At 40.0% G+C, this 14,436-nt stretch overlaps 1 protein-coding gene across 1 annotated transcript in view; it reads right to left on the bottom strand.

Moving 5' to 3' along the window:
- The window catches only part of PLCH1 (phospholipase C eta 1), an 83,641-nt gene that overhangs the window by 30,966 nt on the left and 38,239 nt on the right, over positions 1 to 14,436 (bottom strand). The window contains exons 4-7 of the mRNA XM_075033177.1: positions 13,249 to 13,492; positions 10,767 to 10,896; positions 7,792 to 7,962; positions 816 to 909 (exon numbers count right to left, since the gene is read on the bottom strand). Of these exons, the coding sequence (XP_074889278.1) occupies positions 816 to 909; positions 7,792 to 7,962; positions 10,767 to 10,896; positions 13,249 to 13,492 (639 nt within the window). The remainder of the gene's footprint in view (positions 1 to 815; positions 910 to 7,791; positions 7,963 to 10,766; positions 10,897 to 13,248; positions 13,493 to 14,436) is intronic.

Consider the following 14,436-nt stretch of genomic DNA (forward strand, 5'->3'; position numbering starts at 1 on the left):
GGTAAGGTTAAGAGGAACAGAAATGCTTTCAGAAATATTTTTTTTAAGTGTCATAACTTGTTCATTTGCTTTCAGTTTAAGTCCAGTGCCCTGGGTCACAATGGAAGCTTGTTTAAGAACTGGGAGGCCATATCCAGGATTTAATTACCATGTGGAGGAAGATTTCTCCCCCTCCAAATCACCATGTAAATTATGCTGCTTCATGAAAGCTATCTTCCAGGCAAATTAACACACCATGGCATTTAATCTATTTCGTTCCAATTCAGATTTTGATTTGATACTAAGTTGGATTCTGAATAAATATACCATTTACAATTGCTTTAGCAAACAAGGTGAATAAGGAATTAAAACCCAAAGAAAATGCAACTATCCATATTTTATTTCACCTAAGCATAAATCGATGGATTGTACAGGATCGATTCCACATCTACAGAGACAGAGCAAAAATAAAACTTTGCTTTTATTACTTCAGCTAGAACAGGTTATAGTATAAAACACATGGGATAAAATGTTTTACATTAGTGTTTTACAAAGACACAGTTAGCAATAAATTCATGCAAGTGTAAGGCATTCACATTACTGTATAATGGCTATGATGTATCACTGTATAACATTAGCTGCTAATTCACCCTACCTACTCTTGTCTCTCCCACGTCCCACAAAAATGCACCTACGCTACTGACTGCTGATCTTCTATTGGCTGGTAACTTTCTATTGCAGTCAAATATTATAAGCTACACCAAAACACTGTTAAAGCTTTTCTATTCCACTACAGCATATCAAGACAAGACTAATTTAGAAACCAAAAACTTTACCTTCAATCCCAAGAACATTTTGCTTCTTGTTTTCTTCTGATACTTCAAACTTCTGTATGATGTCAAGACAATACTCTGGTGTCACATTATTCATCTGCAGAAGAACAACACTTATTTTTAATACCATGTCACCAGCATGCCGAAATCTACTGCAGGCTTTTGGGTCCAGTTGAAAAAACCTTATGATCAAACACTGAGTTCAGTCAAATATGAATAGGACAGTCAGCAACATCACTGTAAAAGAACTTTAAGATTTTGATTTGATTTTTGTTAGTGCTGCACAAACCTCATAGCTCTTATCTTTGTGGAGAAAAATAGAAGTAAGAGGCAGCAATGACTAGAGCTGTGTCATTTTAGTTTAAAGATGAAAGTTAGCTGTTAAGCACACTCTAATAATAGTTGTACTGGGCAATACTGCTGAAATGGGAACTATGAAGTTATATTCTTTAATATGATCTACTTAAACATGCAAAAAGATTTGGCAGGGTTTGATTTCATTTTCATGCATTTTCCACTTCTGTGATTTCATTACTTCCAAGAGAGTTCACTATAATATGCTGGCTATGAGATAAATAATTAGATTCTAAAATGAAAAACAGCAGTTCTTCTGAAACAAGTAAGAGTTTTGTCATCAGCTTCAACTAGCCCACAATCGAAGTCCTAACTGACTAGTGGGGCCACAGTATCACCATACACTTATATTTCCATTAAAACTAAAGGAAAGAAGTAGCTTCCATCGCTTATCTCATCCTTTCTCACTCCCACCCTCCTGAAGTTGTAGAGAGCCACAGTAAGACCTACAATTGGGTGTATTTAATTTCCTCCACTAATAATATTGTAGGATGACAATGATGACAGTAAAACCTTTGGCAGCTTATTTGTACCATTATTCTGTTTACTGTTTGTACTCTGCATCCTTTGCCAAAGTCAGCTCAAATGCCCTGGCATGTGGAGCCGTCTGGAAGCAAAGGAACATGCAGTCCCCTCTCTTAGACAGCACATCATCTCTGTTAACATGACTGCTTCAGTCAAAGGCAGGAGTGAAGTTAGTCATCATGCAGATTACACGATATTTACTGTTTAAATCCAAAAATGGTCCCTCTGAACTTTTCTCTTACTGAGGGACTTCTCTTTCAGATGGCAAAACCAATTCCATTTACTCTGCTCCATCTGTAGCCTTTGATGAATTTGCGCTTTCCGTTATTTCCTGTAGCTCACTATTCCCAGCATCAGCATTTAGCTATATGGAAATCTAGAAGTAGGCTGACTCTCTTGATCTGGTCTTCCCTAAAGGCCTGATCCTGCTAAGTGCTGAGTTCCTCCTAAGAAATGTGGGTGCCTTGACTGACCATATCTCCTAACACCTAAAAGGCTACAGCCCAATTATGAAAAATTACCAGAGGAGGGGAAAAAACTAGATGTGTCAACATTAGAAATAAAGTAACAGAAAGCAAGCAAGCAGTTCAACTCATATGGTGACTCAGGCTGAAAACCTTGGAGATATTTTCCAGTCTTTCTCCCCTTCACCCTTCCCCCTGTTTTTAATCTTGCACAGGGAAAGCATGGCTCAGCCCACTTCCTTCTCCAAACATTTTATTTACATCTCCTAGCTAAGCCAACAATCATGAGACACCTGCAGGAATTACACAGGATAATAGGAAAGAGAACAATTCAGTAGAAAAGATAACTGGTTATCGTAGCTCAAGTAGATGTTGCTGTTTGATTGCAAACACTATTCATAGCAGACCCTTCTTCAGCACAAGCTGGCTAGAATTAACTTTTTCATCACCCCACATGGCTCCTTGATGTCTGAGTGGCAGGGTACTTGTGTGCTCTAGGAACAAAAATGTCTAATCTAGTCCAAAGCTGCATCTGTGAGGGAAAAGTCCACTGATTTGTGCTTTTTAACTGCAGCTTGAGAGATGGTGACTTAGGATACTCATTTAAATTTGTTTTCATTAAGTTTTAAAGTATTCCACTAAAAATTATATCAAATAGTAGTGATCATTATTGATGACTGAATATTTAGATACATGGATTATTGAAGATGGTCAATAGTGGAGTTTCCAAAATCCCTTGGATACATGGCTACTTTTTCTATTCCTGGTTAAAAGCTTTAATTTTTATGCAGATATGTTCTTTAACAGAGCATCAGCCTTTCAATAACCAGCAAGACCTTGGTTTTTCAGTAAATGAACTACCAATCAATTTTCTTAAAATAAGATCCTACAAAACTACAAAAAAAGCAACATCGTACCTAATCTTCTATGTAGAAGTATGAGAAAGAAGAGGGAAATCACTTTTGATTTTACCAGTCTCATTGGAAGCAGGTCAGATGTACCTATTGCCAAAAATCTAATGCCACCTGAAGCTGCAGAGCACTGCAATGCTAGGTAATGGGAGAGCCCTCTTCTGTCAAAGGCCCACAAGCTAAGAATGGGAATCGTTCTCATTTCCCGTTCTCATTTCCCATTCTCATGGGAAAGGAAATAAGAGAAAAGAATGTAAACTAGAAGAGAATTTAGAAAAAAAAGGAAAAGAAGTTAGAAAAGAAGTACAATGCTAATAATAGGTTTTCCTAGACAGGACACCAAGCCACCAGCATGTCAACGGTGCTCTAACAGTTTAGGCTTTAATTGTTCACAGTTAATCATTCTATAAGAAAAAACAAAATATAAATAATCAAAGCAAAGACATTCTTCCAATTTCAGTACAAGATGTCAATGTAAGATATCATGACATACCGAGTCACCACATAAATCAGTTATACTGCTGATTACCCTTTTGTGTAAGCGTGAAAGAGGGAGGAAGGCATCAGCTTGCTTTCCAATTGTGAGTTTGTGTTGCTGCAGTAAGGATTTTTTGTGGAAAGCAGCAAGGGTTGATCAGGCATTATGATCTGGTATTGTCTTCCTTGTCTGATATTAACAAACTCCACAGTCTCTCCTCTTTTCAAAGTCCATGTACCAACACTGATATTCTTACAATTTCCCATTCCTTTTGGGATACTGGTTTCTGATATCCTTCAGTACCCACAGTTTCAGATCATAGTCTAACATATGCCCTTGCATATACTGTCTCATATCCCTTTAAAACTTCTTCCAAGAGAGTAGGTATAGCTGTTTCAAGACACTCATTTTCTAAGTGTACTTAGTCCCCACTTCTCACCACATCCCTAGTTATTCCCGTGATACAGTATAATTAGTGTAGACAATTAGTAAGAGTAAACTTACTCTCTCAATCAGGCTTAACTCAAAATGCACTAGGCCGTATTGAATAATTAAGGAAAAGCTTTACATAATTATATATGCATGTTCCAAGGGTGTAATTGTCATAAAATTACTTCCTTTTCAGTTCAATTACAATGAGCAGGGACATTAATTTTTGCCACCAGTTTCATTTAGGCTGCATACAGCAGCAGCTCTTTTATCCACATAAGGTACTAGTTTGATACCAATACAATGGTGTGGTATTAACATTTCCATCTGGTTCCTGTCACTCGGGAGTATGACAAGGCATATCATACAACATGCATGCAGAGAACACTGCTGTAGGCAAGATCTCAGCGGGCTGTCCTTCTCAGGACAGATGAAAACTGTATTGCAAAGTAACTGATCCATAGTAGGGCAGCAGTGGCAAGCAGGCACATGGGAAACCTCACCCTCAGAAAACCAAAACTAAACATTTCAGGTTTGTAACACCAAAGCAGCCTTGTAACTACATGAAGCCACCAGCACAAGAGTCAAAAAGGTCTCTGCTATGACTAAAATAAAAACACTTGGTGTGATATGGATACAGCAGAAAGGAGGAGGGAAGGACTGACAGCAATCAGATAACAGCCACAGGTCAGCTGACCCCCCCCAGACACAGACCAGCATCGCGATGGGGATCCCAACACTGGGCCAGAATGAGGCCATTCATTCTACAATGCAGGTCCAGAACAGCTAGCAACTGCAAAGCTGCTCTTTAACAGGGAAGATGATGTTTGTAAAGCCTATTTCACCTAAGGCCCACTACTCAATGGCAAGTATCAGACAAGCTCTGTCAGTCAAAAGAGCATGGAGATCCTGCTGTGGAAGCAATCTGTCATATAGTGTGAAATCCTCCTCTGGAGAGGACCAACTCAGACAATGATATGAGTTTATTAAGAAAGGACACTCTCAAAGGGACAACACTGAGGCGTGCAGACATGATTGGACATCCAGGGACGTTCCTCCCTCACAGCCACTTGTGCCAAGAGGACTGCAGGACCAGAAGTCATTTCAGGAAACCAGCCTACTTTCTGCTCTTCTGACATTTGAAGCCATATAACTGCAAGTTCAATAGCAATGAGCTGAGTTTAACTGCACCTAAATGGAAATAATCTGTTTCACATGTTCTGTGATGAACACAACAGGGAGCTCTCCTAAGAAAACAAGCCAGCTTAGCAAGTTAACAAAAAACCCAAACCCCTTTTGTTCTATCCTCAGGCTGCAGAATATTTAAAAGTCTTGCCAAAAGACTAGCAGATGGAGTTGGACAGACTCTCCACAGCTTTCCAAGCAGCCAGACAAGAGCAAAACCAAAATGCTGTTTGGTTGAAGGCATTTGAGAGCTGCGTTATGATTTGAACCATTATCAGCTTTTGAAGGCAATCTTGCCTTACCCGAGTACATTGTTACCATGTTTGTGTTCTAAAAACATTGAAGGGTAAATCCACTCCAACACTGTTAATACTGGGAAGTGGGAAGACCAGAGGGAAGAGGCAAAGAAAGTGCAAGATGCTTCTAAACTACACTGCTGAGAGGTTAATCTACAGGACATCACGCTTTTACTCTTTTTAGTGTTTGTTTTTGGAATAATGTTGAGCGGACCATTTATAGCAGATAGCCCTGTCCGCATTCAGCATGTTGAGTAGTGTGTAGACAGAGAAAAGAATGCAGTATGCCAGACTTGACAGTCAACTTGTTTTTTCTGCTGCATCAGTAGTTTCATAATGTCTTTGTGCACCCACAAAGACAGCTCTTCTGCCTCTTTCACATGTTTTTCTTCCTGCTCCAGGTCCCTGAGTGCCCTTTTCATACCACTGCTCTTCAGCTGTTTCTGGGCACTTCAGCATCTCCATGAACATGTCCTCCCCGGAGCATTTCTTTGCTTTCTCATCAGTGTCAACCTTGCTGTTGCTGCTGTCAAGGGTGCTCCACTGAAGGGCACCCAAGTAGAAGGCAGTGATTAAAAAGGAAACAAGGGAAAAAGCAGTGAGCTCAAAAAACTTAGGGCAATAGCATAAAAGGAAAAAAATAAAAACATTTTCTGCTTTAAAGTTGTAATTAGCAGAATTGCCAGGACCAGATTGCTTGCAGGAAACTGTGTGTTGAGGCTATCACAGCGAGATCAGTGACGTGATAGTGCTCCATGTTTCAAGGGGGAGGAAGGAAGAACCAGTCATACGTGCCAGGGAATTGCCACAGTGGCCAACAGGGGGAAAATCAGCAACAAAACAGCACAGACAGTTGATATTTTATGCTAAGAATAACTCAGAAAAAGCAGTCATCGCAGGCAGGATCCCAGAATGGCAGAGGAGATTATTCGATGATTGCAAGCAAAACACAGCATCTATACCCGGGAAGCTGAAGTAGGTTGGGATGTTAGCATTTATTTTCATGCGGTTGTTTTGTAACAACACTCTGCAAGGACACACAGGGTGACCAAACAATACAGGACCAATTGCCAGAAGCAAACAAAAGTCCTGGAGATCACAAGGTTCCTTCTGTGCTCCTCACTGTCCAGAGTACAAGTTCTCTCCCGGGGTTCCACAGACGATTTTTATAGTAATCCAGTCTCTTTCAAGATGGGCATGAGAATCTCCACTGGAGCAACATATATAGGAACAGCTAGAGATTTTTTTATTCAGCAAGTTTATTCATAAGCATGTTGGGGGAAAATCTCTGATCTTGACCCAGCTTTGCCTCTTAAGTTACTTATGCTTTTTTTTTTTTTTTTTTTTTTTAAAATTCCCTATCAGTGTCTGTTCCTGTGGTTCCCTGAACCTCACTTCTGTCAATTGCTTCCCTCTGAGGAGCTTCAGATAGAAGTGGAACCTCCAGATGTGAAATTTTCTTTGCACAAGTCCCACACATCTGAGAGAAATGCCTGGAAAACAGACTTTCTGAAGAAAAATCGGGGAAAGAAGGCAGAAGGGAAAAAGGATAGAATCCTGGACATCTCACACTCGGCCAGGTTCGTACAATATCCACCTTTGTATTATATCACAAAAGTGTAATCTTCCCTTAAAATTTAATACAGATTTAGGCCGCATTGAAGAGGTTGTTCTTTGTTAATATTGAAACTCCTGCCTTAATAATAAAAGCAGCAGTCTTTATAATTACTACTACTATTGATACTTGGGAACTCCTGGGATATATGAGAGTATTGTAGGATTCAACTTTACTTACAGGAAAGGATATGTGAACACAGAGATTCATCTTAACATGGTACCGCATTAAGTCATGTGCAGGCAAACCATTTGTAGATAATCAGAAATAGTTTGCTGCTCTTGTCATGTGTTTCTAGCTTTAAAACATATCACATATCATCCTAATTTAGAGTATATCTGCCAAGACCTTTAGGCATGAAAGGCATCTCCTGGAAATATAAATGTCCCCTCACAACACCAATATACAATCCAGACAAGCTATGTGAAAGAAAGCAACCATGCTAAGACACAGGATAATCAGCTGTAACTAAGAACCATGAATGTTACCTGAATGCCATTATAAACAAACATTAACACTTGCCTTTCCTCTACCACAGAGTACAAAAAAACTTCAAACTCTTTTTAGAAGTATTAAAAAACCAGTAACGGCTTTAGATTTCTTTTTTGTTACAACATCTGTGCTTTACCCCTTGCCCCAAGCTAAACTTTTCCATAAAATTCTTTCCCTATACTTGAATGTATTTACATGTACATATATATGGATGCATAATATTCCCATACCTTTTGTTCCACCTTTAGAAACTGAGCAAGTTCTTCAACAGTGAGGTGATCCTTTTTGTCACTGTAGCTTAAAAGCAGTAAGTAGAGATCTCGACGTAAAGACATCATCTTGTAAAACACTGAAAATTCTTCAAAATTTAGAGTTCCTTGGTTCTCATCTGTGTCTGCTTCCTAAGAGGTAAAGACACTCAGGTAAGCATGCTAAACACAGGTGAATTCAGGAAACAAAGTAGAACAGGATTTATTTCATGTATGAACAGAAATTTAATAAATTCTAGTCTGCAAGACTCTGTTCAGACTCAAATCATAGTAAGCTAAAATAACTGCAAAATTATAAGACCGTCTATTGGATTTTTTTGTGAAAACAATTACTACACTAAAGCCACAGGTTCCCTATGAAAGTCAATTCCATCTTCAGCTTTGAATTTGTTTCCCCTGTAAGAAGGCTCACCCTGGGGTTTATTCTGATCCCTGTTACTCTCCTGTATGCCCTGCAGTTATCCTGGATTAAAACATAGCAAGGAACATAATAATGTCACCCCTTGGTATCCCCTAACAACAGGGTCTGACATTTTAAACCACTCAGAACAATATCACAGTCTTAAATGTACATTAATTCAAACTCTCAGCCCCCCTGTCAGCCCTCTGTAGAGGGGACAAGTCTGCAGCAGCATTAAGACTCCACACCAAAATATATGCCCAATAGCCCCAGTCTTAATGGCAGTTTTTGTTTATCCTCAGAGGTAGGAAGAAAAGAAAACAGTACTTAACGCATGTTAATACAAGCTTTTTACTGTGAACATCTGCCTAAGAGGATTGCTTTGGATTTTCAAAACAAAGAATGTATTCTGGAGAACTGCTGTCAAATATTATGTAGGTCTCCACAAAAAAACAAACTTCAGGGAAGATATAACTCTTTAAGTTTGAGGCTGTAAGCAGATAATAGAGACAAAATGAAATAAATGTTTAGAAATGTGCTATTGTTCCCATGAATAATGTCCTTCGTTCATAGCTGTATATAATGTTTTTTCTCTGTAGTTATAAACCCCCTTGGCATTCCCAAGTCACATTCTGTTAAAAATGGTGCTTCCTTCTGCCCAAGTCAGAACACTTTCTGCGCAGAGTCCTTTTAACACTGACTTGGCTTTGAACCTGTTAGCTTGTCTCTACAGTGGTACACCAAATACAAGTTCTTCTCCAGGTGGAGGGCATCTTCATCCTGCTATCACTACTTCCTTCTCAAGAAAGCTCTTCCAGTTGGTGCCCAACCTCACTTCTTCTATAGAAGGAGAGCTAGTCTAATAGCAGATGCAATGAACACGTCTGACCTGCTTTACTTTCCAAGGATCCAGTTTTACTTTCTCTTCACACAAACCACTCCACTTCAAAGCGTGTCTTAGAACAGGAACCCATCTTTACACCAGTGACTCCTAGTACATACACACAACTAAAGTAGCAGCCCCATACTCCATTCCCAGATGCAGGACCAGGACTGCTTCATAAGCCTGGCCACCCCCATGGAGCCCCAGGTGCTCCTCCAGGCTGGGGGCTGCTCATGCCTTGTCCACAGCTGTAATGCCAAGTCACACCAACAGTACCACCTGAGCAGATCAAGTCCAAGAACAGTGCCAAGTAGCTAGATATAGCAACAAGGATTTGTCCCAGAGTTACTTTGCCACTCCATTTATCCTGCATTAAGCAATGCCCAAAGCACTGCTCATGGGGTAAGGCCTTTAGGATTGAGCCCCAAAATACTAACAGTAAACAAACCTTCAACACTGCTTCTATATTCAACCTTAACTTTAACCATGCCTGTGAGGTCTAGGATATTAACTCAGGTATAGGCTGGCAGCAACTGCAGCAAAATAAATTAAGCAGCTTATTTTTAACCAAAAGTTGCCTCTGATTATACAAAGGCTGATGGTTGCTAGAGTGGCCTACTTCATTCCTAGACAGTTTAAAAGTGCAGGCAGAACCACATTTTTTTTTTCTTCTTGGTACATGGCTTCACAACTCTCTGCCTCTCCTGCAGCAGTCAACTATCAGTGAAACCCAAAGACCTCAGGGAGCTGCATTTCATTACACCTTCTTAGTGCTACTGTTATCTGAGCTACAAAGTCAGATCACAGAAAGTAAGCCGAGAAGAAAATAATTCCCAGCTATCTGGTGTCAAACAGGATTATAAATCATTTTATATCTACTATATATCTTAAGTGACATTTATAATTTGTGGGAACAAGTACAACCTGAACTCATCTCTGCAACACAACCCCACCAGTTTCCACACTTCTCAAGTCTTTGGGGAGTAACTTGATACTCCATAGATGTATCTCTAATGCGGATTTTATGTCAAACAAACAAAGCACTTTTGACCATAGAAGATTCTTCAAACTTTCCCATGTTTTATAGCAAACCAGCTTTTGGCTGGTACTGATTTTGAAGAGTTAAGAAAATTTTATTTTGCTCTCCATTATGTCCTTGGCTTACCTTTCCTTTCCTACAGTAAACACTAGTGCTGGTGGAAAACAGTAACTGTTTTCAGGCAACAGAAGTAAAAAATTGATTCTGGCTAAGAGGAAGTCGTTAAAAAAAAAACCACCACTAATTACTTTCATAAAGCTAGTTTCTATTAAATAATTTTCCATAAAGGAAATGAAAAAGATTTCAATACAAACAGAATAACTTCATTGTCCATCAATGCCAGCATACAACAATTCAGTTCACAGAGATGAGCGCAATAAGGCATCTGAAAATATAATATTAATAAATTGTCTTCTATGTGGTTCATGTCATTAAAACAATGTCCTGATGCATCTTTGTCTACAAAAAGTTAAGACTTGGAAAAAGTCTCTGAGGTGCTGGAAAGGACAGTGTTTTAAATCCCAACTTGCAGATTCTATTCTGGATCTGTCCAGAAATAGATCATAACTGGCCCTATCTTACCACAACAATGCTGTGTGTTAGAAGCCACCAACCTGAAACATCTGCCGGACCTTCCTGCGGGGCAGGTTAACATTTAGTTTATGCATCAGCTGGTGGATCTCTTCAATATTCAGCAGGCCATCTCCATTCTTGTCAGCCTCCTCAAAGGTCTGTTTGACCCAGCTACAGATGTGTCAAGGAAAGGTTCAAGAGGGTGATTTCCTCACAGAGAAGGGAGGCAGAGCAGTTGGGCAGGTAAGGGACAAGACTGGAACTCAGGAGAACAAGACCTTGCCCCAACTCTTCTGGGCAGAGGGACAACCCTCCTTAGCAGAGGACCTTAACATGTTCCAGGGAGAAAAAATGAGCATTATTCAATCCAGCATTCACAAACATGTCTTTTTCAAGTCAGCGCCTCTGGGCAAAACATTCGAATTAAGACTTCCCACAGCCTGCATTAGAGTTACTGGGGTACGCTGTGAAATAAAGTCACTTCTGGCAAAGATCTGGTGCTACCTACCTGGTTCTTCCCCATGCTGATGCCAAACCAAGCATTTTTACTACTGTATACCGTCTGGTACGATTTGCTATTGTACCTCCTACCTGGTGCAATTAAGACTGTTGTATCTGAGGGCTACTGGTTTCATGACTGAACTCAAAGGAATCAAGCTCAATAACCATCTGTGTTGGGGATGATGTTAATCTAGTGCAAGAGGATAGAATAAGGAAGACTCTGTGAAATCAGTCCAAGTACATCATTATCGGCCTGAGGTTTCCATAAGAACCTCATTAAAAATTAACCACTCTTGTTTTTCCATGCTCTCTCCTCCAAGACTGTCAAACAGTTCTTTCATCTGTATATTTTGAACTCTTCCATCTCTGGACAACTTCTGTGTCCACCACTTTCTCTCTGATATCTCTGCCCTCATTTGGTGCCACATCTTCCACAGGGCAGCAACAACTCCATAAAATTCTAAGTTGCACAGAGAAAATGGATAGCGCTCATACATTTGCTGTTTCTCCCCTCACAAGGGCAAAATGGCATCAAATAAAGCTAGCAGCTGTGAGATTCAGAAAACAAGAGGTGATTCTTCACACAGGATATGGCTCATCTCTAACATAACCTTTTGGGGGCTGTTCTGCAGGTTTACATGGTTTTGAGGTGACATTGAACCAATTTTTCCCCTCCTGTCCTTGCATTCATTCAAATGCTTAAAACCAGTACTGGTTTATAACAATTATTTACAGCTAGGTTCACAATACCAGCCCCTTTGCACTCTCCTTTCTGCTACTAGCTTCTCCTCTGAGAACATACTCCAAGTTTTCAAATATTGACAGGCTTGCTCTGATATCTTCTACTTCTCCCTTCATTCTTCTTGAATTTCTCCACTTTCTAACCGGTACCTTTTACCCCCTCTTTGCACATATATCCCTCTGCAGCTTTTGCTAAGTTCTTACACTAGCTGGAACTGGTACAGGGTCATTTCATCTGCAGTCTCCCAGCTGCCATATTTGATAACACAAGACTTGAAGTGATGTTTCACCAGTAGAGAACATACAGCAGATATGTGCACCTCAGAAAGCTCATGGATAAATATAGCAACTACGTGTGCAACAGAGCATGCAATTTATCCCCCAAATGGATCTGTGCCTACCTTGTCTCAGAATTAAACACTGAAAATATAAACTAAAAATACCTGAAGTATGTGTATTCTCCAGGAGGAGTATTTACAAGTGACCACTGTAGATTTCCATGTGGCAGAAGAGGGAGGTTACAATTTTAATCAAGATGGGTTTGGTTTGTTTGGTTTAGGGGGAAGAGCATTGTTTGTATTTAACATACCAGTCAGCACTCTTGTGAAAGAAAGCACATCAAGAAAACATTCAACGGGCATGATCTTTACAAGAAGTTCATTTTGGTTACTACGCTACAAGAAACATTTAAGGAGCTTTAAAGATTTATGCTCCTGACAATCAATGGAGACTGAGAAATACACACGGCTATCTGACACAGACAGACCAAGAGAAACAGAGATGGCCAAGAGTTACTAGTCAGTTTACTGAAAGACTCCCAAAAACGTTAGGGTTTCACCTGTCCAGAGGCTAAAAAATTCAAGCTTTCAATTAGTAGTATCTGGAAAACAATGTCTAACAGACCTCGCAATTTGCAGCGGAAGAATAAAAGCACAGTTGGGCAAACAGAAGACAACAGAAGTCCTGAAATCACGCTGGGGTTAGTATTTATTGAGATAACTAGAAATGACTGTTTTGACCCTTCAATAAGAATTTCACTAACAAAATGCAAGACTATCCCCTGACTTCAGTGCAGTTTAATCCAGTCCCTAAGGCACAGCTGATGTTTTATTGCACAGATAAGCGTCCATGTCAGACCCATTACTCAAGTTTCCATTGCAATCAATGGCAAGGTTTTTGGTCACTTAACAGGAGGTAAAAGGACAGCCTATGCTGAAGTCACTAAAAACCAAGCCAGAAATACTGAATCAGAAGCTGGAGCTCAGGCTCATAAAAGGATACTGATCATGTGTTCTCTGTCGCTTAGCGAGTGAGTCCTCATCACTTATTCCAGCCATCAAATATTTCAGTCCTGTGATCCAGGTGCGAGCTTCCTCTGGGTTAGATGTAATCAGATCCAGTGACTCCATGTGGTTGCCGTGGTAAATGGTAAAGCAACAGCTTGGGTCAAAGTTCCCCTCTGCATGGCGGTGGAAGATTTCAGACTGCCGGCCTTCAGTGACTTTGTAAATGGAATCGATGACAACTATGGGGAAAAGGGAGAACAAAAGATGACATGCTTGGACATCCACCCAACCTCTTTCTGTTTTTAGCAATTCTGAATTATTCAGGCTAAGAGTCATTAAACTTTTTTTTAATATTACATCTTCACATCCAAAAGCACTTTTTGTTTTCTAGGTTTATCCTTGCTTTGGCTGTGCCACGTGCACAGTACAGCTGCCTTGAAGGCAGGCCAGTGCAGGTACAGGCTGGTTACAGCAAAGCTCTTTGAGTGCTCCCTGCTACATCAGAGGACTGTTGGCTGCTCAAAGAGGAGCACGAGGAGACAGATACCGAGTGTCTTCTATCAATCAGTGAAACACTGTATAGCTCCAAAGGGACTGCTCCCACCACAGATGTGCCTTCTACACTAGGAAGACAGGGAAACCCATTGCTGTGCTAGGGTAACACGGCTCCCAATGCCATGGCACCTAACAGCTATGCTGTTCAACACAGCAGCTCTTAGCCACCACACACTGGCCCAAAAACATCAACTGTCACTGTCTACAGCTTTCCCAACTGCTTGTTTTTAACCTCAAGCCTCCGTGACAGCTCTGTGATTTTCTAGTCTGTATTTTATTCAATAAACCACTAATTTGAATTTCCAATTTCAAACAGTGCAGCAGGAACAGTTTCAATGAGAAATAATGCTACATAATAACTTCAAGATATAATAATGCCTAAAGAAAATTATCACAGTTAAGATTAAGAAACCTCAATCTAAACTCTTCTAGGTTCTGTATTTAGATTTTTGATATATACATTGAAAAGAGTTCAGCATAGTCTGTTTTCAAGTCCATCTTCAGTTTGCTCATAATTCATCTATATCTATGGAAAATGTTGACATCAAACTGAACTACACTCCTCTTCCTTTCATAATCCTGAACTTTTAGTAGGTGGTTAAACTCTACTCACACTCTTGAAAACCTT

Source organism: Buteo buteo, chromosome 7 (assembly GCF_964188355.1).
Source record: "Buteo buteo chromosome 7, bButBut1.hap1.1, whole genome shotgun sequence".
Lineage (NCBI taxonomy): Eukaryota > Metazoa > Chordata > Aves > Accipitriformes > Accipitridae > Buteo > Buteo buteo.